General features: G+C 48.1%; 1 protein-coding gene across 1 annotated transcript in view; it reads right to left on the minus strand.

Moving 5' to 3' along the window:
• DLGAP3 (DLG associated protein 3) overlaps window positions 1–25372 on the minus strand; it is a 61961-nt gene that overhangs the window by 24207 nt on the left and 12382 nt on the right. Inside the window, exons 2-5 of the mRNA XM_057541612.1 lie at window positions 16315–16397; window positions 13735–14883; window positions 9312–9517; window positions 8913–8985 (exon numbers count right to left, since the gene is read on the minus strand). Coding sequence (XP_057397595.1) covers window positions 8913–8985; window positions 9312–9517; window positions 13735–14832 — 1377 coding nt within the window. The 5' untranslated portion in view covers window positions 14833–14883; window positions 16315–16397. The remainder of the gene's footprint in view (window positions 1–8912; window positions 8986–9311; window positions 9518–13734; window positions 14884–16314; window positions 16398–25372) is intronic.

A 25372-nucleotide genomic window follows, 5' to 3' on the forward strand; every position in this document is an offset into this window, starting at 1 on the left:
AATAAAATATAACAAACGTTTTATATGCATAACTGAGCTCACAAGAAAGCGAGATAAGTCCCCAAGGGACAAAAGCAAAGAGGAGACTGGAAAATCAGAATATTAACTGTGTGAGCCAATGCTGTAAAGAGCCCAGTGGAGGGTGGGAGGCGGGGGCAGGGGTTGCTGGTCTCAGTAACCAAAGGGCTTAGATTTTAACACCCACTTGGGCCCACACGAAGCATGGAATTGGAAATGGGAACCTGCATAAAAGTAGGAAACGGGAAAGCTTTGATGAAAAGACAAACTAGAAAAATCAATTATCAACACAGACTGATGACAAGGGAGCTAGTCTGTAGTCTAGGCACTGGGGAGAGGGGAAAGAAGATAAATCTCCTAAGAATTTATACCCACAAGCTAATCTTCACACAGACCCAGCCTTCAGTGTCTGCATGGGCCAGACGCCCCCAAAATTAAAAATTAACATAAAAAGGTCCCAGACCGAGAATAGTTGAACAGAAGCAATTTAAAAATATTTTCTGAATGGTTCTGAAGAACCTAGGGGCAGGACAGGAATAAAGACGCAGACGTAGAGAATGGACTTCAAGACACGGGGAGGGGGAAGGGTAAGCTGGGACGAAGTGAGAGAATGTCATGGACTTATATATACTACCAAATGTAAAATAGATAGCTAGTGGGAAGCAGCCACATAGCACAGGGAGATCAGCTCAGCGCTTTGTGACCACCTAAAGGGGTGGGATTGGGAGGGTGGGAGGGAGACGCAAGAGGGAGGAGATATGGGGATATATGTATATGTATAGCTGATTCACTGTGTTATAAATCAGAAATTAACACATCATTGTAAAGCAATTATACTCCAATAAAGATGTTAAAATAAATACATAAATTAATTAATTAATTTAAAATATTTTCTGGGGGACCCACTCCTAACCCAGGCTGATGAGGGTTCTCAAAGATAAAGCTCCATTGAAGATGAGCTCATATTAAACTGTGTGGTAGACAACCTCTGACACAGCTCCTAATCATCTTCACCTCCTGGCATTCACATCCTTGCATAGTGTCCTCCTCTTGAGTGCAGATTAGACCTATTGGTCCCCTTCTAATGAATAGAATATGGCAGATACAGTGGCATGTCACTTCTGAGATTAGATTACAAAAACACTGTGGCTTCCATCTTGGACACTTTCTCTCACCATCTCTCTCTAGGAGTCTTTGCTCTGGGGGAAGCAAGTTGTTATGTTGTGAATTGTGTTATGTTGTAAGCCATATGGTGAGTCCCATACATCAAGGATCTGAAGCCTGCTGACAGCCATGTGAGTGTGGAAGGGGATCTTCCTCTAGGCAAGCCTTGAGATGACTGCAGACTTGGCCAACACCTTGATGAAGCCTGTGAGACATCTGATCCATGTGGCACCCAGCTAAGCTGTGCTTGGATTCCTGACCCACAGAAATTGTCAGATAATAAATATTTTTTGTTTTAAGACACTATGTTTTGGGGTAATTTATTATGCAGCAATAGATCACTAATGCAAACAGTGACATTAACAAGAACTAAACTTCTACCGAGTGAAGCCGTTGAGAATTCAAGGTTTATCGGTTACAGCAGCTAGTGTTACCTTAGCTAAAACAGATTAGCTTTTAAACAATGCTTAAATTTTCTAAAACTTAAAAGATAAATAAAACTGAAAACATAAGGATAGAATAAAAGCTTTGAGGGACTTCCCTAGCGGTCCAGTGGTTAAGACTCCACGCTTCCACTGCAGGGGGCACAGATTTGATCCCTGGTCGGGGAACTAAGATCCCACGTGCCGCGTGGTGCGGCCAAAAAAAAAAAGCTTTGAAAAAACCAGAAAGATTTGAAAAGGGACTAAGTCAGATTTCTAGGGGGCAAAGGGGGAAATTTAAAACACAACTAATGAGTAAATGAAACACAATTGAAAAGAAAAATAGTGAACCAGTGAATAGTGAATAATATATGAGGAACTTACCTAGAGGGCAACACAGAGAGGTAAAGAGATGGAAAATATGAAGGAGCGAATAAAAAGGCCCCAAATACAACAAATAAGAGTTCTAGAGGGGGGACTCGATAAAATGTAGAAGAGGCAATATTCAAAGGGATAATAATAGTCACTGAGAATTTTCCAGACTTCTGACTTCAGACACAACAGAGTGAGGATACCAAATCCTATCCCCCAAGACAACTATAAAGCTGCACAAAACTGTCAAAAACAACCATTTTATCACTCTGAAAATCAATCAAAGGTATACAGCAAAGAAACACATTCATGAAAATTACTGAACTCTGGGTAAGAACAGCATGAGTCTGTGGTGTCCTTGCCTGGGGCTGCTCCCATTACCCAAGCTCCCAGCTCTATCTGTTGCAATAGTTCAAAAAGGGTGGGCCAGGCTATGAAAAACCAGCTGCTTCACTGCAACTAACAAAGGGAGCTCACTTAATTTTGAGCGTTGTCTGTTACAGTGTCAAGAATAGGAATAACCAGCAGCACTGCCAGGCTGAGGTTTCAGCACTGTTTGGGGGCAAGCAATGGGACTGTCAGACTAGACAGGGATTTGATGGGGAGTTCCAGGGGGTAAGATAGCCATAGAGAGTTTGATAAGCTCTTCACATAGTCTGGGTTAACTAGAGCCTGGGTGCATGTACAACACAGATCAGAAAGGCCTTGAGTCCACCCACATATCCTTTGCCAATGGAGCCTGTGCATACGTGCAGAAGAAATGCAAGAGAGCCTGGTGAAAAGTAAAAGCCAGAGATGGCTTGAAAACAGCACAGTGTTTGTACTCCCCAGATCACACATAGAACCATAAAAGGAGAGAGAAGAAGTCTTATGGGCTTGAAGTTTTTGAGCACAACCTCTGATCAATCTCTGGCTGGACATTAAGCTACGCAGAGACAGGGTCAACCCCTAGGAAACCAGGCTTTAAAATAAAAACAAGAAAGAAAAAAAATTAGTGGAGAAATCAGAGGCTGCATCTGGAATCGTAGATAGATTTCACAGATTTAGCCCAGGGATTAACAAACAAACAAACAAAGCAATAACAATCTTCAAGAGGTAAAATAAGAATCCAGAGTTGCTACAATACATTATCTAAAATGTTCAGTATTTAACCAAAAAATTTGTGACACGTAAATAAACAAGAAAATGTGAATGTCCCCAAACATTTGATTTATCAGACAAAGACTACAAAGCAGCTATTACAAGAATGTTCAAAGAACTAAAGGAAAGCATGTTTAAATATTTAAAGGAAAGTATGACAACAGTGACAGCATTAATAGAAAATCACAACAAAGAGAATTTTTTTTTAAAAGGAACAAGAAAAGGACTTCCCTGGTGGCTCAGTGGTCAAGAATCCACCTGACAATGCAGGGGACATGGGTTCAAGCCCTGGTCCGGGAAGATCCCACATGCCTCAGAGCAACTAAGCCCATGTGCCACAACTACTAAACCTGCACTCTAGAGCCCACGAACCACAACTACTGAGCCCGCGTGCCACAACTACTGAAGCCCATGAGCCTAGAGCCCCTGCTCCACAACAAAGAAAAGCCACCACAATGAGAAGCCTGCACACCTCAGTGAAGAGTAGCCCCCACTCACCGCAACTAGAGAAAGCCCTCACGCAGCAACGGAGACCCAACCAGCCAAAAATGGCAGCCAAAAATTAATTAATTAATTTTTTTTTAATGTCTGGGAGAACAATTTCTCTTGGCCCTTGCTCATATTTTTTTTTATAATTCTTTATTTTATTTATTTATTTTTGGCTGTGTTGGGTCTTCGTTTCTGTGCGAGGGCTTTCTCCAGTTGCGGCAAGCGGGGGCCACTTTTCATCGCGGTGCTCGGACCTCTCACTATCGCGGCCTTTCTTGTTGCAGAGCACAGGCTCCAGACGCGCAGGCTCAGTAGTTGTGGCTCATGGGCCTAGCTGCTACGTGGCATGTGGGATCCTCCCAGACCAGGGCTCAAACCCGTGTCCCCCGCATTGGCAGGCAGACTCTCAACCACTGCGCCACCAGGGAAGCCCCTAATTAATTATTTTTAAAAAAGAACAAGAAAAGAATCAAATGGAAATACTAGAGCTGAAAAGTACAATAATTGAAATTAAAAATTCACCAGAAGGGCTCAGCATAAAAAGTGATCAGTAAACTTGAAGACAGATGAGTATAGATTATCCAGTATAAAGAACTGAATGGGGAAAATGACTGAATAGAAATGAACAGTGCCTCAGAGACCTATGGAACAACATCAGGTATACCAGTATGCATGTAATGGGAGTCCCAGAAGAAGACAGAGAGAAAGAGGAAGAAAAAATATTTGAAAATATAATGGCCCCAAACTTTCCAAATTTGATGAAAAACATTAATCTACAGATCAAAGAAACTCAATGAATCCAAAGTAGGTTAAACACAAAGAGATCCACACCCAGACACCTTACAGTCAAAATGTTGAAAGACAAAGAGAAAATCTTAACAGCAACAAGAGGAAAACAATTCATCGCATACAAGAAAAAAAAACCCAATATGATTTAAAACTGGCTTTTCATCAGAAACAATGAACACCAAAGGCAGTGGAATGGTATAGTGAAAGTGCTAAAAGAAAAAAACTGTCAACCAGGAATTCTATATCCAGCAAAACTATCCTTCAAAAAATGAAGTAAAAATAAAGACATTTCCAAATAAATACAGACTGAAGAAATTATTGCCAGCAGAACTATCTTACAAGAAATACTAATGGAAGTTCTTCAGGTTAAAAGGAAGTGACAACCAGTAGTAACTCAAATCCACAGGAAGAAATGAGGAGCACCAGAAATGGTAAATATGTGAGTAAATATAAATAGCTCTATAAATATATTTTTCACACTTTTTTCTCTCAACTTCTTTAAAAGACATAAGCAAAGCAATTATTATAACACTATTATTGGTTTATAATAATTTTTAGGTTTATAACACAGGTATAGGTAATACATATGACAATAATAGCACAGAAAAGGGAGAGACAAAGGAGATATATTAGAGCAGTGTTTCTGTATTTTACCAGAATCAATTAGATTTTAATAAGTTAAGATACACATTGTAATTTCTAGTGCAACCACTAATAACTTGAATAAGATAGTAAAAAGGAATTAACGAAAAGAAATTAAAATGGTACACAAAGTATTTAATACAAAAGAAGGTAGTAAAGGAAGAACAAAGGAACAAAAATGACATGAGACAATCCAACCATATCAATAATCACATTAAATGTGAGTAGACAAAACACTGCCATTCAAAAGGCAGAGATTTTCAGACTGGATAAAAAAGCAAGTAGATAGAAAGTAAAAAGAAGGAAAAAGATGTACCAGCAAACAGTAACCATGAGAGAATTTTCCAGATTTGATGAAAGACATGAATCCTCAGATTCAGGGAACACACCACACACACACACACACACACACACACACACACCATAGTGAAACTGTAGGACACCAAAATCAAGGGCAAAATCTTGACAACAATCAGAGAGAAATGAAAATAACCAACAAAGACTATTAGATTGATAGTTAGACTTCTCCACAGCAACAACAGAACAGATGACAGAGGAATATCATCAAAACACTGAGAGAAAATAAATGTTGACCTAAAATTCTGTAATAAGCTAAATTATGTAAAATAGTGAGAGTAAATAACATTTTTGGTTAAAGGCAGAATTTGCCACTAACAGACACTCACTGAAAAAAGTTACTAAAGAATTTACTTTAAAAGGAAGAAATGAAATGTAAGAAGGTATAGTGAGGGGGGAAAGGTAAAAATGTGAAGTATTAGTAATACTTAGTATTAGTAATACTACTAATCAAGTATTAGTAGTGTAAAAGTTAATAACAATAATAAAGACTAATTGAGAGAGGTTAGAAAAAAGGTGGGACTAAAATACTGGGCAACTGGTACATGTAAGAAGGGAAGAGGTGATCAAAAGTAAAGTGTCCTAAGGTCTTTACATTGTTCAGAAGAAGGGTAGAAGTAATTGTCAATCTGAGACTTTGTTAAGTCAAATATGCACATGAAATTATAAGAATAACCACAAAAATAATGAAATTAGTATATATAACTGCCAAATCAGTGTGGGATTTGGTGAAGAGAAAAATGAAGAAAATCCAATTGATCCAAAAGAAGGCAGCAAAGGAGTAGAAAAGCATCACCCAAAAGGCAGGATAAATAGATGGCACAAAATAAGATGACAGAAATGAATCCAAGCATATCAGAAATCACAATAAATATAAATGTACTAAACTCTCAAACTGTCAGAATGGATATAAAATAAAATATAGCTATAAACTACTTACAAAAGACATACCTAAAACATAAAGAGACAAAAAGCTTTAAAGTAAAATATAGGAAAAGATGTTCTAGGAAAATACTAGAAGGGCAAAAAGCGATAAAGATAATAGAGTGACGTCACTAGTTCATTAAACCTGTTTCCTCTTCTGTAAATCAGGGGTTATAAACTGTGCCCCCCTGGAAAAATATGTAAAGTATACATGATGTTAGATAGTGTAAAGTGATGAAAAGAAGAAGTTGGGGGGGGAGGAAGAGGAAAAGGAGAAGAACAGAGAAGGGAAACAGGAAATGTTGAAGGGGGTTAAAATTAAAATTTAGAACGTTTGGGTAAAGACCTGAAAGAAGCGAGGGAGCAATCCATGGGAGTATCTGGAAAGGAGAGATCCAGGCAGAGGTAGCAGCAAAGGACCTAAGGCTGAAGCACACGTGTGGTGTAGGAGGTGCAGCAAGGAGACCAGTGTGGCTGGAATGGGTGTGGGATGGGAACAGTGTTAGGATAGGAACTCAGAGGTAGCAAGGGCCAGATCATGCAGGGCCTTATACATCATAGTACAGTGTTTGACTATTCCCCTGAGCAAGGTCTTGATTGAATGCAATTTTATTCTTAAATGATCACTCTGGCCATATTACGAGAGAATGAAGAGGCGCAAGGACAAGTGCAAGAGATCAACTGGAAAGCAGTGCAACAGTCTAGACAAAAGAACATGGTGACTTGCACTGACATGCTGGCAGTGGAGATGGCGAGGAGTGACTGGATCCTGGAAATACTTTGAAGGTGGGACCAACAGGATTTGCTGAAGGGTTGGACATGGGATGTGTGAGAGAGAAAGGAGTCCAGACTGACTTCAGTGTTTTAGATCAGAGCTCCTGGAAGAATAAAATTGCCATTATCTGAAATGGAGAAGACATTGGATGGAGTAGGAAATTTGAGGAGGGAGAAAAGGGTACCAGCAGTTTGGTTTTGAACATCTTAAGTTTGAGATGTCTACTCAACATCCAAGTGAGATTTCAACACACAGATATATATGCATTTATGGGAGAATGTGGGCTGGTGATAGACATTTGGGAGTCATCAGGCTCTCAATAATATTCAAAGCTATGAGCCTGGATGAGCTCACCCAAAGAGTGAGTGTAGGAAGAAGTCCAGGAACTAAGCCCTGGAAAACTCCAGTGTTCCAATCCTGAAGAGTCTGTGGGCACCAGTGACACCGACTAAGAATAGGCAACCAGAGAGAGAAGCTAGAAGAACCTAAAAGGTGTGGTGTCCTCAAAGCCAACTGAGAAAAGTGTTTCAGGAAGGAGAGAGTCATCAGCTGCGTTAGATGTTGCTGATGGATCAAGTCAAAAAGGGCTGAGCATTAACTAGTGTGTTCAGCAACATAGACTGGTCTTCTGTGAAAAGATGGCTGTGCCAATCAGATTCCCTGATTCAGGAAATGTAACAAAGAAATGCTGAGAGACTGCAGCAGCAAAACCATGGGAGCCAACCAGGACGGTCTTTGCATTGCTTTTTTTCCCCAGCAAACAGTAAAAATAGCTAACCTTTATTGAGTGCTGGCTGTGTGCCAAAAACACTATTATGATGCCTATTTTTAAATAGGGAGAGTGGGGCTCAAAAAAGTCAAGTAACTTGCCCCAGGTCACTCAGCTGGTAAGTGACTGAGCTGGAATTCAAACCCACCTCATGCATTTAATTACTAAACTGCACTGCCTCCTTTAGTTGAGGGTAAAGTCTACACTTAGGTATAGAACTCACACTTGTAAAATACCAGTGTGGGGCCAGGTACCTTGTGTTTGCATATATTTTCTCACTGAACTCACAAAACCCCTGTGAGATAAGCATCATTACAATTGTCATTTCAAAGATGAGCCAACAGGGGCTTCCCTGGTGGCGCGGTGGTTAAGAATCCGCCTGCCAATGCAGGGGACACGGGGTCGAGCCCTGGTCCGGGATGATCTCACATGCTGCGGAGCAACTAAGCCCATGCGACACAACTACTGAGCCTGCGTGCCGCAACTACTGAAGCCCGCGCACCTAGAGCCCGTGCTCCACAAGAGAAGCCACCGCGATGAGAAGCCCGCGCACTGCAACGAAGACCCAGCACAGCCAAAAATAAATAAATAAAATAAAATTAAAAAAAAAAAAAAAGATGAGCCAACAGAGGCGTTGAGAGGGAGGTATCTTGCCAGTGTTCCACAGGGTGGAGTGGAGGGGGAAGAACTCAAGCCCTGATCATCTCTGAGACTGCAGTTCTGTCTATCCCTGGTCTGTACACTCAATCTTGCCTTTTACATGGGGTGGGGTGGGAGCAATCAGGCCACGAAAGGGCTGGGGAACCTCAGAGAACTGACGCTGCCCTTACAAGTTCATCACTTTTGAGGATGCTTGGTGGTTTTTAAGGATGTGACTCTGAGATCCTCAGTCTGAGTCAGCTCCAGGAGTCCCAAGGCAGGCTTCCCAGCTCCCCAGAACCAGACCTGTGCTCTCTCCATGGGCAGATTCCTGATTTTAAGGCCTAGGCTGAGCATGGGACTGAATCCCCCTTCCCACCCTTTCCTTCCAGCATGCTGGGCCTCTCCCTACCTGTCCGGTGGTGAGGGAACGGCTATAGCCAGGGATGGAGCTCCGGGGGTGGATCCGGGGCGGGACGCAGCAGCTGGGAAAGGTCAAAATTCCAGATTCAGAATGGGGGTCTGCTAGGAGGTGGGGGAAGGGAATGAGAGCACTGAGGCCCCTGAGCGGGTTCTAACCCTCAGAAATCCCAGAGATCCCCAGGAGACTCCTGGGTAAAGGGATTCTTCCAAAGGGACATTCAGATAGGGGCTATCACAGGCACCCCCTCTTTATATAGGGCAGAGCAAGACTGCCCAGTTGACCCCTAAGGAGGGAACCTGACTGGTACCGACTCTATGCACATCTCCTACAGGCACCCAGGATCAGCACCCTACACCCCACCCCCACCCCAGCTCTCCCTGTCCTTACTTGATCCGGGCCTGGTCCACGCTGGAGGAGCGGCGGGTGGTGAAGCGCCGGGCGACCGCTTTGGGAGATGTCTTGGGGCTGCCATCTGAGTCTCCACTCTCCTCATCCCCCATGGCTTTGATGTAGCTGCCGCTCCGCATCCTGCGGCAGGGGATCTCCCCGTCCTTGCCCCCAGTGGGGTAACCCCCCCAGTCATCTTGCGGCACCTGCAGGGACAAGGGGCCTCTATCTTTCAGACAAGTCCCTACTAAATCTGGAAGCCGGGACCCACATTCTCCACTGCCAGTGGGAGGCACTCAGCCCTGGCTCAAGCAGGCCACGTTCAGGAATGTGCAGAGGCAGAGCAGGTGAGGTCTCCGCTACAGGAGATGCCTCATCGTCCTCCATGTGACTTTTGCTACTTAATTGAGGACCACCTAGAGAGTCTAGGAGCTGACATGCCAGGTGCCAAGAGGTTGAAGCTCAGAGGTCAAAGTGACCTACGTCAATCTCACCCCTAGCAGTAAAGCGTCACCTGACCTCAGTGACCTTTCACCCCTCCTTCTCCTTCATCCTCTTAACTGCTTATATCCCAAATCCTCTAACTTTCCGCCTCCCTTCTGTGAAGAGACACAGAGGGAGTGACATCAATTTGTGTTTCAGAAAGAGCACTTCAACAGTCCAAACAGAGGATGGATTGTGGAGGGCCAGGAGCAGGGCAGGGGCTCAAGTGGCGAGACGGAGACCAATTAAGAGGCTGATGCTGTTATCCAGGCAAGAGATGATGAGGCTTAAATTAAGACAATGACAATGAGGGGGAAGAGGAGATGGAAATGAGAGGTGTTAAGGAGCATCAGTGAGCCTGATTAGACGTGGGGGGTGAGGGGGTGGGGAGGAGTCGATGATGACTGAGATGCTGCCGGCTGAGGACCTGGGGGGATGGTGCTGTCGATCACTGAGCCACAGAATCCCAGAGAAACAGGTTTGGGGGAAAGGTGATAGGTTCAGCGTTGAGCATCTTGAGTTGGCAGAGAGCTGTGGAGCAGGTGGTTGGGCGTTTGGTTCTGGAGTTCAGTGGAGAGACCTGGGCTGGAGGCAGACATGGGGGAGTCATGGGTGGCAGCTGAATCCACAGGAGTGAATGAAACAGCCCAGGGGAAAGAAGAAAGAGAGGTGGGAAGGGATCCACTGACATTTAAAAGGGGACTGCGAAGAAAGGGAGAGGAGCCTATGAAGTCACCTGAGAAAGAGTGGGCAGAAGGGTGGGAGGGAAGTCAGGAGAATGCCGTGTCATGGAAACAGGAGACATTTCCAGAATAGAAGGAGTTGATAATGTCAAATGCCACAGTGCGTGCAGAGGTTAGTGATTCGGGCTAGGGAGTTAGAACCGTGTTCAAATTCTGGCCCCATCACTTGCTAGCTGGGTAAACTTGAGCAGAACTGATTCATCTCTAAGCCTCAGTTTCCTCGTCTGTGAACTGGTGATGATAATTATGCCCACTTCACAGCATTGGTGGGAAAGATAAGTGAGCCAATATAGAGTGCCCAGCACAGAGTAAGTGCCCAGTGTTGACCATTGTTATTATAAGCATTGAAAGGTACCTTTCAAGGAGAGCTCTCAAGAGACCATGGGTGACCACTCCCAGGACATTTTAGAGGACAGGGGTGTGGAAGTCAGACTGTAGTAAAGGGGAGAGTGAAAGGAAGTAAAGGAGTGGAGTCTGCACTCTAAGAACTTGGAAATGAAGGGAAGACAGGAGGGAGATGGAAAGGGGTATGGGGTTGAAGAAAGATTTTTTGTTTTAGGATGACAGAGATTTGGGCATGTTTGCAGGATGAGGGAAAGAGTCAGTAAAGAGACAGTCTTTAAATGTGGGGAGGAAGCGGGGACAGCTCATGGACAGAGGGGATCCCAGAGAGATGGGCTCAAGGCCTGTGGAGGCGTCATCCTGGGATGGGCGGTCCTGGCTTCTCCTCTGAGCCAAGGAGGAAGGGTATGAGGGTGGCGGGGGATCTTGACGAGTCCACTGACAGGAAGGTGAGGGAGTCTGGGATGGTCTGCCTACACTGTGAAGAATGAGGTGTAATGAAGGCATGCGGGAGGGGCCCAGGGCAGGTAGCGAAGATTTAAAACGCCTGTTGAAAAGAACAGGTTAAATGGGGTGGGGGTTAGGGTTCAGGGAGAGCATAGGGTTCAGGAGAGGAATAGAGATTCTGGGGTGGGACTAAATGAGGAGTCAGAGATCAGTGTGAGAACAGGGATGGGATGGGACCCCACGAAGGAGCCCTCAGGGGGTGAGGCGGACGGGGCTCGGTGGGGGGCTGGGCTCAATCAGAAGATGGGAACGCAGGGAAGAGACGAGGCTCCGTAAAGGAACAAGGGCTCCGAGTGAAAAGAGGGATTCTGGAAGAAGTCTGAGAGAGAGAGCTGGCATCCAGTAGGGGAACAAGGTCTCAACAAAAGGACTGGGGATCCAACAAAGACACCTGGTCTGAGGTGGCCAGCTTCCCCTGCTTTTGTGCCGGGGGGGCACCAGTCTGCCTAGAGAGTCCCTGCAGCCCCGTGTTCTCCCCAAAACAGGCTCAGACTTTCCAGTCCTAAGAGTCCCTGGAACCCCGGCCCCTGACAGATCCTTCCCCTTCCCCGTACTCTGCAGAGAGGAACTACAGAGGCAGAGGGAGGCGGATGGGACAGCCGGGCACGCTCTGCACGCTGCAGGGCTCCCACTCCACAGCCACTGCGGAGCTGCTGGCTTCTCTGCAGGACACTGTGAGTTGCATGTTAAAAAGGAAGCCCCCAGGGAGGTGAGGGCAGCCCTGGAGAAGCAGCAGGGAGCAGCGGAGTGGTGGCAAGGTTGCAGGGATGGGAGAAGAAGGGTTGGTGATCTCTCCTCGGCCCTTTCTGCTGGACCCTTCAATCCCCAGCTTAGAGAACCTCTCTCCCAGGGAGGGGGCAATCCAAGGCCAACCCAGAAGTCCTGAATCCTAGAAGTCTCCAACCTCCCCTTCTGTCTCCCACCCCTTCCTGCTTCCACTGTGGCCCTATCTGTTCCCTTGAGCGTTTGTGAGTTCCCCACCCAGGAGAGCCCTAACATGCGAACAACTTACCGAAAAGGCCAGTGACACCCAAAGACACATGCAAGCTCAACTCTCCACACCTTTGAACGTGCTGTAGTCTCTTCCTGGAACACCCTTAAATCCTGGAACTTCTGCACTCAACTAACTCCAAATTCTCCACGGAGATTCTGCTCAGGGGACATTCTTCCTAGAAGTTGTTCTGGCCACCATCACCCAGGTGGGTGAGGTGCCTCCTCTGGGCTCCCAAGGCTCTCTCCTCTCACAGCCTCATCACAGTGTATTCTACCTGATGCCTTGTCTAGCCCACCTTTAAATGGTGAGCTCCTCCCAAGCAGCGTCTGTGTCTTCATCTTTGTCTCCACAGCACCCAGGAAATGCTCACTGAATGAATGGATGCAGATTAACTATGCGGAACGTGGGTTTGGGGGATAACCCTAAGTCTACTGGACTTCTAGAACTTGTCTAGACTTTTCCTCCTAAAACTACAGCAGGGCTCAGGAAGGCGTGTCAGGGGATATGAGAGGGGAGCATAAGGCAGAGAAGAGGAAGGCTGATGGCAAGAGGAGCCCCTGAGCCCATCTCAGTAGGAAGACGGAGAGGGGACGGAGATGGATGAAGGCTCCATAAGAAGAAGGGGTCAGAGCTCTCAGCCTCACCTGCAGACACCACAGAGTTGGTAAAAGATGACAGGGACAGTGTGCTAGTTATCACCTGCACCATCCACTCTCAGGAAGCTCTGGCCTGCTGCTGTGTCTGGAGCTCAGACTTCAGTGTGAAGCCCAGCCTGGGGAAACCCGTAAGACAGGCTCCCAGGCTCTTCCACAGCCTCACGGGTGCCCTACTGCAGGTTCCCCAGAACGACAAACACCAGCAGAGGCACATTCTGGAAATAACTGACCTTCACATTCAAACAATATCTGGACCACCCAGATTTGGGCAGAAAAGAGGTCTGGAGAAGGCCTAGGGGCAAGAGGACTGCTTTCCAACTGCTGACCTCCAATCTTGGGGAAGCCACAGGCAGGGAGCACCGCACCGTCCTGTTCACTGTCTACTCTCAACCTCATCCCGCCTCCAGCCTCACAAGGCAGAGGCCAGCACGGCTCGTCCAAAACATCAGGTAAAGGAAAAGTCTTCCTGGCACTGACACACAATATCAAAATAGAAGGGCCCCTTCACTGCACAAACAGGGAAACTGAGGTCCCAAAAGGGGCTCAAGGCAATACAGTGAGGCAGGGAAGAGCCTCCCTGACTCCAGACCCTCCATCCTGGGAATAGCTGGCTCCCACCCAACCCTTCCCACAGCTCCCTGGGTGACAACACTGATGAGGGCTGAGGACCCTGTTCCCCACCCCCACCAAAGCCTCACCTGCAGATAGTGATAAGTCCTGGTTTTGGCCTTGGCCTCCGGACCCAGGAGCCCCTTGCCTGGCCCGGCCCCTGGGTATCCATCCCGGCCCTGGCTGACCATCATGGTATGCCAGGCACTTCGCTTGACCGATTGTCCATCCAGTGACATGGACATGCCAGTGCAGGCAAGACAGCGGCCTTCCGACCCGCCCGAGCGCCCCTTGAAGCTCAAGTCCCGGTAGGACCCATCTGGAGCCTCCAGGCAGAAGGGACCACCAGGCTCCCCAGGGGGCCGCCCACCGGCCAGGAAGCCGCTGTCACTGTCCAAGTTGTCATCGGAGCTCCACCAGCCCGCGGCCTTGGCCTGGTGCCGTCCATCCCCCTTGCGGTCCTTGCTCTTGCTCCTCTTGCCATGCCGGGACTGGTGGTGGTGGTGGTGGTGGTGATGGTGGTGGTGGGAGGTGTGGAGGCCTCCAGAGCCCGGGCCAGGGTAGCTGTCTCCGCCGGGGCCACCTCTGCCCTCAGCCTTGGGCCCATTATAGTCCCGCTTCCCTGGCGCCTCCAGAGAGTGGGACTTGGCAAACAGCTTCTGCACAGAGTGAACCAGGTGCCGGATGCGGCTGGGGCTCTCGCTGCGGGCCTCCGGGGTAGTGCCAGACCCTGGCCCGGGCCCGGCCCCCGCTGGACCTCGCTGGTATGGCAGCGTGTGGAAGCCATCTTGTTGAACGGGCAACTGCTTTTCAAACTGGTCCAGAAGTGTGGGAGGCAGGCGGGGGGCACCCTTGCCCTGTGGGTGGCCCACACAGTCTTCACAGGTGTCGAAGGGGCCCTGGCCAGGGTACATCCTGGGGAAGGTGCTGCTACCCCCCCCAACCCCGGCCCCTCCTGGCCCTCCCTCGGGGCCTGTTGATGGCCCCTCACTCAGGCTCAGGGGCCCTTCAGGAGAAAGGTGTCCCAGGCCAGCTCTTGGGGCACAGAAGCGGGGCTCGGTGGAGAAGGCCTCCCCGGAGCCCAGCAGGTATGGAGCCCGGGCAGCGGGGCCCACGTCCATATGCTGCTGGTCGGCAAAGCGGGCTGGGCGGGGATGGCTGCCTCGGTCGCCATGATAAGCCCTCATGGCCTCAGCAAGGGCTCTTCATAGTGTTGGGGGCCAGGCCCCAGGAACCTCCTGGGAAAATAGGGGGCAGTGGGATTAAGATTGAACAACAGGCCACTTCACCTGAAACTATCTTTTATTAGGTACTCTTATATCCCTTTAGGTAGTGCATACCAATTTAGTGTGATTAATTCTACCATCTTTCCACAAATGGGCTTAAAAGCCTTAAAACAGTCATACTAGACAAAGATGCTCACAAGGGCACAAAATAACGTCATCATTCATCAGATGCTGCAAATATGATAAATACTTATTCACAAGAGGAAACGCCCTCAACCAAATGGGTTTTTAAAAATCCTTGGGTAACCGAAAATAAAAAGATACCAATACAGACATAAAAACTAGTCAAACATACTAGCCATTAGGTGAACTAGCTTTTAACAAGCTGACATGAGGCAAATTGATCCAGCACCACACCTGTGTCCCATCCCTACCCAATTCCACTGCTATGAAGAGTCAGGCCTCTGCGTCACAGCTCCCAGAAGCAATAACCAAAGAGAACACTGGACCCAAATCTACATATCTATCACGATTCTGCAGGAAAACCCCTCCGCTTCCTTCCACACCCAGCTCCTTCTATCTGGCTGTAGGCTTATTCTCCTTCCCCCCCACCCAGGACTGAGATAGGAAGGGATAACCTGAGATGACTCCGCCTTCCTCTTCTGGGTTCCAAATATCCCCTGATGAAACTTCCCCTTTTGTCTTTTACCACCACCCCCATTCCAATGGAGGGGAGTCATGAAGGGAGGAGAAACATAAAGAGGAGGAATGCTGGCTATTCGAGCAGCATCTGAATCCTAAACTGGGGTTAGAACCCAGGAGTTCCTCCTCCCAGGAACAGTGGGCTGGCAGGGCAGGGGGGTGATGGAGAGAAAGCATTGGAACCAGTGCTCCTGGCCCCCATCCCAGGCTTGCCAAGACTACAGGACGGAGAGGTCAGCTCTCAGCAAGTACTGCCTCCAATCAGAACTCCAGAGCTGCCAGGACAGGAGCTACAGCAGGAGGGGGTGCCAGCAGGAGGGACAGGGACTGAGGAGCTGGCAGACGGCGCCCTCTCTCATCCCAGACCAGGCTCCTGGGCCATCTGCTGACTATGAGGTGATGACAGCCTCAAAGACTCCAGACAGCAGCACCTCCAAGGCTCTTCCTCCCTTCCTCCCCGCCACTGCCTCCCCATACCCACCATGGGTATGGCTTCTTGCAAATCCTGCTCACAGCTCATCTCTGAGCACTTGCTATGTACCAGGTACTGTGCATACCTAATAGTCTCTGATCCCACTGAAATCCTATGTGTAGACATTATCCACACTTACCCATGAGAAAATTGAGCTCAAAATGGTAAGGTCACAAAGCCGGTAAATGGGTGAGTCATTTTGAATCAAGATTCAAACCCAGGTTATTCTGATTTAAGAACCCCATCTCCCAGAGTCTCCTACTACTCACCATCCGGGTTGTCCCATCCTTGGTGTCAGGATTCCCACTGCCAGGCAGAATCCTAACTTCAGAAGGCTCAGGACCACTGGCTCCTGACCAAAAAGAAAAGGGTGGTAAGCAAAGAGGAAAAGAGATTCTCCCGGAGTCCTCAGAGGACCAGTCTCTGGCCTTGACAGTTTCCCTGCCCAACCCCCCAAACCAGGACTGATTGGATCCCCCATGATGCAGAGCCTTTGGACCCCCAGGGAAATGAAGTTGGCTTCATTATGCAAATGAATGCAAATGAGCTTACAGGTTGGACTACCTCCAACTGCAGGTGTCTGTGTGATCTGTCCATGGTGCTGAGCCACTGCATTTTTTTTCATTGCTCTCAAATATGATTCCATTCCACAAATATTTGTTGAGCAGCTACCATAATGAGACTCGGAATGAGAAGTGTATAGAGGTGATTTAAGTGTGGTCCCTGTCATCGAGAGGCTTGTAGTCTAACAGGGGAACAATCTCTCACGTGATAGGGTTATTTTAGGTCCCTGTATTTTTGCACAAGCTGCTCCTTCCTCCTAGAATCTCCTTTCATCCACCTTCCAACCCAGGCCCCTGGCTAACACTTATTCATATTAAGCCCACCTTCCCTCGAAGACTTTTTGTGCTCTTATTCTGGGTTATACCTCTCTATTGGGTTTTTATAACACCCTGGGCTCCTCCCATGAAAGCAGCTATCACACTGCACTGAAATTGTCTGTTTCAGTTTCTGTCTCCCCAACTAGAATCTGGTCTTCTGCAGGGTAGGAACCAAACTCTATTTATCACTGGATCTCCAGCACCTAACTCAGGGCTTTGCCCAGAGCTGGTACTTAATAAATGTTCGCTAAGTAGATGAATAAATGACTGTGCTGGAAAGAGGTACCAAAATGTCAGGCCAGTTAAGATGAGGGCAAGAGTAGATCCAATAGAGGGAAATTGAGGAAGACTTCCCAGAGAAAAGTGTGTTTAAGATGGAGAACAAGATGGCTGTGTGTAAGGGAGAGAGAATTCCCACTGGAGGGAACAGCAGGCACAAAGGCAGAAGAGGTGGGCAAATAAGGAATTCTGAGGCACGGGTTGAGAGAGTTCCAGCAGACACTGGGGTTTGGAAAACACTGGGAAGAGATGGGAGAGAGTCAGAAAGGAAGACGACTCTGAAGTTTGCAGCAGCCGTGACTGGAAGACTAATGATGCCATTATTAGACACGGGAATGTCAGGAAGAAGAGCTAGCTTTGCAGGCATGATTAATAGTAGTGGAAGAGACACAGTCAGACAACAAGAAGAACTTCCTGACCCTGACGGATGTGAGACAATGAGGAAGATTGTGAAGTCTCCTGGGAATCTTCCATAGAGGGGAAGGTAGGACATGCCCAGCCCCTGGCCCACCCTATGGCCTGGGCTGGCGAAGATGTTCATTATCTTGCCTGGAGGGGAACTGGGGGGGGCACCTCACATATATCAACTGCCTGGCTCTAGATGACAATTCTCTTCCTTTGCCCCTCTCTGGGGAAGCAGACCAAAATGGCCTCTCAAGCAGCTATTGGGAAAGCACCTAGAAGCATCTCCCCACCTTGGAAAGAAGCTTTGATAGCTTGGTCTTTCATCCATGGCATGGTCCTCCTCTTCTTGCCCCAGGCAGGACCCATGTCTGAGACTCACAGCACAAAAGGCCACTTTGACAGAAACCCAGACCATCCCATTTGCTTTGTTTGTGGCCACATCAAACCTGGGAATGTCCACACCAATGGTGGGCATTCCCAGGTTTCCCCCCTTCCTCCACCACCACACAGGCGCTGCTGCCAGCCCTAAACCTTCATCAAGATCTTATCAGTCTCTTTAGCATCAATCCATGTCCTCCCAGCTCTAGTCTCAAAGGAGATGGGCCCCTGTGTTTGCTCCTCTCCAGACAGACCAGCCCCAACTCCCTTACCCATGTCCTACAGGGCAGTACTCGCTAGTGGAAAAAGCTCAAGCCCTGAGACCAGAAAGTGTGTGACACTAGACAAGTGACCTGCCCTCTCTAAGCCTAATGATACCTGCTCACCTATCTCCAAGGATTTTAGTATCAAGTGATACAAAACCACTCTGTAAACTCTAAAAGATTACACAATATAATCCCACATGTGAAGCCTTCATTTTGGATTTGCAAAATCCCCAGTATCCAAATATTAAACAATCCAATCAAATCCAAATTACTGGGAGGAGAAGATATCCAATTTATGGATTTCCTAAAGAGAAGATTTAATTGATATAGATTTAATTATATAAACTTCCTCCTATATATCACAGTTATGATCACATACCTTCTGCTGCCACCCCATTACTAAACATAATCCACAGGCAGGAAAAACAAGCGAGGAGGGGACTAATAATTCAATCCATCGCCAAGTCCTATGGATTTTGCTTCCTAAAAATAGATCTGCCCACTTATTTCCATATCCACCAAATCACTGTCGGCTGACTAGCCAAAACTCATTCTCAACCTCCTTTCCCCTTTCCCAGCCTCCCTTGTACCTAGAAGCCACATGATTCACTTGTAGCTAATGATATATACATAAAAATTTGATGAGGGATTCTGGGAAAGATTTTTGCCTTTATAATAAAAGGGATGGGGCTTGCAAGTACCATCCTTCCTCCCTTTCTTTTCAACTTGAATACAATCATGATGCCTGGAGCTAGGGCAGCTGTCTTGCCACCATGAAAGAAAGGCCTAGAGAATCACAGAAATGCTGACCCTGGAGCCACTGAGCCATGGCACCAAAATAAAGCAGTTGCCTTCCTCCAGGCCTAAATGCAGGAAGGAATAAACTCCTTTTTATTTAAACCACTGTCGGCCAGATTTTCTGTATTTGCAGCAGAAAACACTGCTAACTAATCCAACTACCTCAGAACATCATCTCCTGCCTGGACGTCTGCGAAAGCCTCCTAAATGGTCTCCCTGCTTCCGCTCTTACCCGGCTCCAATCCAAATGGTCGTTTGGAAACACAAATCTGATCATGTCACTTCTGTGGTTAAAATTCTTCACTGGCTTATTGATGTTCTTAGGATAAAGTGCCTTAACCCATCCAACAAGGCCTGCAGGCTCCGGCCCTTCCTGGGCTTCCAAACTCTGCTCACAACACGCTCCCCCTTGCTTCCTCTGCTCCAGCCAGGCCAGTCTTTCTGCAGTCCCATGATCTCTCCCATCACGGGGCCTATTCCCCCCACCCCCGTCCAGAAAGCTTTTCCCGTCCACCTCTGCCTTGCTAACTCCTACACACCCTTCAGATCTCAGCCCGGTTGTTGCTTCCTCAGGGAAGCTTTCTCTGGCCTCCCTGACTAGGTCAGATCCCCCTGCTGTTTGCTCTCAAGGCACTGTGTACCTCTACAGCTCTTCTATCATTACCATTTTCAATTTGTGTGATCCAGAAATTGTCTGTCTCTCCCATTAGCATGTAAGCTCCATGTAAGTGCAGGAATTTCATCCATCTTTTTCACTGCATTATCCCCCCCACTCCTATAGAACAATGTTTGGTAGATGGCAGGTGTTTGTTGAGTGAATGTGAGCCAACAAAGAACAAGATCCTTTCACTTATGACATTTTAATTCCCACAACTATGCCAAGGGATAGATATTATCCCCACCTCCCAATTTACAGAAGAAGAAACTGAGGCTTGGAGGGGCTGACAGTCCCAAGGTCATACAGTTGGTGACAAACCCAGAAGTCAAACCCAGTGTAGTCTCACGCCAACGCCTTAGCTTTCCTCCTACCTGTGCTGCTGCTCAGGGAAGCCAAACGGATTAAACACCCTTCCGAAGGAACACAGCAATGAATTTGTTTTTTGTTTTTTTGTTTTTTAAAAAGGAAACAAACAACTAAGAACCGCACCCATACCACACACTCCAGAGGTAACCAAAGTGTGGTTTAGCCTTTTCCCCTGAGTGGTGAGTACTGAATTTGTTCCAGGTCCAAGGTCAGATAAGTACAGAATAAAGGAAGCTCCCTGAAACCCTCTGACAACTCTGGGCGCTGGTGCTACTTTCCCCCGTTTTATTGCACCAAGTCATCTATCTACTATCCCAGGCCACCAGCACACAGAGACCTGCCCAGATGGTGAACCTCTGAGCCCAGGGAAGCAGCTGCTTTTGCAGTTGCCTGTAGCTGGCTAGGAAGTGGGGAGTGAAGGAGGCTAGGAGGGTGCTGTGTGTGGCACATTCTCTGATGCAGCTCGCATCTATCTGGGATTGGAAGAAGTGGCACCCATGCCGTCACTGAGAAATAACCCAGTTTAGCACCAACTACACAATCCAGCAATTAGTTTCTTAAACCGGAACTTGCTGGGGGCTGCCAGGCTGGCGGAGTTGTTGTTACAAATCTCACTGGGAAACCAGCTGTGTAATTCGCCAGGAGGTTGTCACTGCCCCAAGCAATTACCTTCCAGAAAAACAATGGAAAATGGAGGAAGGAAAAGGGCTGCAGAGGAGAGAGTCACAGGGGTTTTCTTGTCCTCTCTCCCAGGACCCTGCGCAGCCAAACCAGCTGATTTTCCTTTCTTGAGACCTAGGTGACTCCCAAACTCCCTGGATCAAAGCAGTTATTGGTATAGCCTCTGTTGTCAGACTCTCAGGGTTCAAGTCCCTTTCCATTCACTTACTAGCTGTGTGTACTTGGGCAGGTGACTCACCTCTCTCTGGCTACTTTCTCTTCTGTACAATGGGGATAATATTAGCACCATCAGAAAGGTATGAAGGATGTGATGGTTAACCAGGTAAAGCATATAATACTGCACCTGGCACACGGTGAATCCTCAATAAAGGTAGCTATCAGTATTTGCATTTTCATTTTTATGACTTCCTCCATTGGTTTACAGTGTGACCTTGAGTAGGTCACTTAGTATCTCTGGGACAACTGTATAAGACCAAAGGTATTCTACTGGAAAAAAAGCAGTTCTTACTCAAGATTGTCTACACCTGGGCAGCCAAGGATCAAGGTGCCTTCGACAAAAGCCAGGGTCTCAGAGGCTGACACAAAGTGATGCTTTGGGCAAAGATAAAGATTTCAAAAATCAAATATTAACTGCTTCATGCCTTCCCCCAAGAAGCTGTCTGGAAGAGCTACAAGCGGGACATGATGGTCCAGATGGCAGCAAAAGGGTACAGTTGCTCTCTTGCTGTGGATCAGCCTTCTTTAGTCCCCTCACACTGGAGCCTCTGAGGTCATCCCCTCACCAGTTCCAAGATAGCAGAACCTACAGCAAGTGAGGCCTGGAATTCATTTTGCTGCTGTAGGCCCAGGCCCCTCCACACCTGTGGGTGAGCTACGTGTGCCCTTGGGACTTCAAAGTTTCAGGCATTGCCTTCCCATCCCCTTTCCCCGTGTCAACCTAACCAGAGTGGCCAAGATTCTGCCTCAGTTTCCCTTTCCAGTCCTCCTCCACCCCCTATCCTGACAGCAGCTCCGAGGCTGGGGCTCCGTCCACGGTGAAGGGGCCAGCTAGTGGGGGGCCCTAACATAGAGCCTCTGACCTGTAGCCCACACTCCCATGCCCACCGATAGGAATTCCTCCTCAGCCCCAGCCTTTTCCTGCATCCAGGGCTGCCCGAGCCCCCTTGACCATTTCAGCACTGGCTTTTCTCAGCTGCCTTCGGCAGGATCTCTGCAGCTGGGCTGGTTTCCTCACCCCTGGCCTCTTGCAACCTCGCTACCCAGCTCTGTCACTGAAGACGCAGCAGGCCTCGTGCCCAGCCCCCACCCTTAGGACCCTAGAAAAGCCTTCTCTTCCTCTCACTGCCCCAGAAAGCGGAAAGAAGGAAGGGGGAACAGAACAGGAGGGAGGTTTGGGACCTTTTTCATTCACCTTTATTACTTTATTTAATCAACTCTTCCTAGGGGTTTAGGGTAGGAATTTTACAGAAAATGGGCTTACTGCTCCAAAACACTTGAGACACAGGAAGATCCAAGTCTATATCCATCTCCTGACCCATTGGACAGTGCTCAGCCCGTGAATAACCCACACTACCTATAATCTCTTTGAAAATCCCACCTCAGGGGGCTTTGTACTTGATGTTCTCTCTGCTGGAACACTCTGCCCCAGATATTCCCATGGCTTCCTCTGTCTCATCTCTCAGGTCTCAGCTCAGAGAGGCCTTCCCTGACCACTCTCTAACTAAAGTCGAACTCCATCCCCCAGGAACGCTCTACATCACCCGGTTTCATTGCCTTCATAGCACTATTGCTCTTTGAAATTATTTTCTTTATCTATTACATGTTTATAGTATGTTTCCCCGTAGCAGAATATAAGCCCCAGGAGGGCAGGGATTAAGTCTGTCTTATGTGCTGAGTGTATCCTCAGTATCCTGAGTGTCTAGAACGATGCCTAGCACGAACAGGTGCTCAAAAAGTATCTATCGCATGAATGAATGTCGTCACTTTCCACTCTACTCCTGTGCCCAGCAGCCCACAGAAAGGACCTCCGCTCCTTTCCCTCTAAGGGCTCTAGAGAGCCCCTGGAGGATTTGGTATTCGAAATCCCGCCACCAAACCCAGCCCTGTTCGTCACTGTTTATCTAGCCCCTCTCAACTGGCAGGTAAAGATGGTTCTTTTCCAGCCACATCTGGGGCTCTCTAGGTGTGCCCCTTTGCAGAGTTCAAGGAAGGCAGCGAGGGGAAAGAGGAATGAAGGGGGGAAGTTTACACTCCCCACACTGCAGAGCAGGAGGAGGAGACCGTGAGGAGGGAATCTCCCAGCCTCAAGTAGGTCTCCTCCTCCAGACTCTCTGGGTCCCAGCTTCTCTCCCAGCTGGGGCCATATAGCCAAGAGGCACCAGAAGCAAAGTTCAGGCTTCTCCAGGGCTACCAAATGCCCTACGGGATACAGTTCCGCCTGGTCCGCCTCACCCCTCGTACCCCCTAGCTGCAGCCACAGCCAACGGCTTTTGGCCCGTTCTTCCCTTTCTGTCAACTGATCAGTCCTCAGGTTGCTCAGCCTGTTCATGCTCCGCCTCCTGAGGGTCTCCAGGAGTCTTCTTTGGGGAAGTCATCCCAGCCAGCCGCTGAGAGGCAGGATCCCAGGACTAGACTCCTATAGGACCCTGGTCAGGGACGGCTAACGAGAGAGACTGTGGGTTATGGGCCCCAAGTTACAACCGTTTGGGTTCATGTCCCGGGTCCACCAGTTACTAGACATGTGGCCTTAAGGAAGTCCCTGCATCTCTCTCTAGTTCAGTTTCCTCACCTTTCAAACGGGGGCAAGCCTAGTTCTTTTCTCACCATGATGTCATGAGGATTAAGGTACTGCAGGTAGAATAGCACAGTGCTGAGGGTTAGCTCCTGACAACCAGGGAGAAACCACTAAAACACGTGCGATCTGGGAGCAGCGCCTTTGAGAGGGTTTCTCAGACAGCCTCAGTCAGAGGCTGTAGCCATACCTGACGCAGGTATAGATCAGAGATCCAAAACTCTGAATACTCATTTGTTTCATGTTTCACCCAGGACTTTCTGTTTGCCTAGGTTCCTTTTGAAGACCACCCACCCCTTGAGCATGCTGAAGACAGCAGAGCAGCTCTGGTGGCCAAAGATGACGGCATCTGAGAGAACTAGACGCCCTTGATTTGTAGACCCCACTGATCCCCGCAGCCAGGGCTGGTGGTCTCTCTTCCAACTCCAAGGATCTGGGAGGGAAAGCCCAGTGAGCTTATTGCTCGGTATTGAAAAGACAATCATCTGCTTCCAACCATTTCATCTCAGCCTACCTGCATGACCATGAGTCTCAATTTTGTCATCTGTAAAATAGGGATAACAATACCTACCTTCTAAGGTTGTGGCAATGAGTAAATAGGCTGATCTGTTCAAGGCAACTGGCACATATGTTTCCACACGTTGGCTTCTCCTGACTTGAGCACCCTAGTGCCTTCTTTTATTTGTATGTGTTTGATGAGATTTGGGCTGATGCTGCCCCGGCCTCCAGGATGCTGCCAGACCTGTGTCTTCTAGGGCCATTAGAAAACAGCAAGCAGAATCCCAAGTCCACGGCAAGGGTCCCCTGGGCAGCAGCTTCTCAGCCAGGCCAGGCCTGTGGCCTGGGCTACTCTCTGGCCCAGGTGTCTTGCTGCCCCGTGAAGCCTGCCTCCTGGGTTGGCACACTGTCCTGAAGCTCTCTGTGAGAGGTGGGACCAGGATTGCCTGCACCAGGGCCTGTCTTCTCTGGGCCTCTCCTACAGGGAAGTCAAGCACAGAGTCGGCCCCCAGGGGACCCAATGAGGGCTAGTTGGTTGGCTAACTGCCAGGTTGACGTGGTGGCACCTCCCTCCCCTCTGCTCTGCCTGATCCTCCCCCAGAATCCAGAGTATTAATCCCTGCTCTCCTCGCTGGACTTCTGGGCTTAGCAGGAGCTAGGACCACAACGGGAGAGAGTATGGGGAGAGGAGTCAGCACAGACTATGAGATTCTTCCGTGTGGAAAGCCTGTCCTCCCAACTTTGCCTCTGACGCAGTTCAAGTATCCTCTCTTCCAAGAAACCTCACCTAAGCGTGCCCTCCTCATCAATCCCAGAGCAAAGCAGTTGCTACCTTCTCTAAGGTCCCATACTTCAACACAGTAGGATAAATATTTGTTTGCAGGCTGTGAGTTCCTTGAAAACCAGGATCCATCTGATCTATCTCTGTATAAACAAAACCTGGCTTATAGTAGATGCTCAATAAGTTCAAGATCAGTAATTGAGCCATCAAGAAGTAGCACCCCTCTGCTGGTTGTGGGAGAGAAATAGGGAGAGAAACGGGAGGAGGCATGAGCGAAATGACTCCCTGCAGCTGGACCAGAACTCTCCAGCAGGCAGAGCTGGACCAGTGTGACGTGGGTTTCCTGAAGAGCTGGGAGTGTCCTGTCCAGGGAGGCATATAAGCTGAGGTTGGAGGACCACTTTGGAGGATGGTATAGGATGCATTCAAGCACAGAACACATTTCAGATCATACACCCTCTGGTACCTTTCAACTCTGAAGTGTAAGGCTCAGCTCTTTGAACACATACAACTGAACAGGCGCTGTGTTAAGTGCTTTAGATGTA

The sequence above is a fragment of the Balaenoptera acutorostrata genome, chromosome 1 (assembly GCF_949987535.1).
Source record: "Balaenoptera acutorostrata chromosome 1, mBalAcu1.1, whole genome shotgun sequence".
Classification (NCBI taxonomy): domain Eukaryota; kingdom Metazoa; phylum Chordata; class Mammalia; order Artiodactyla; family Balaenopteridae; genus Balaenoptera; species Balaenoptera acutorostrata.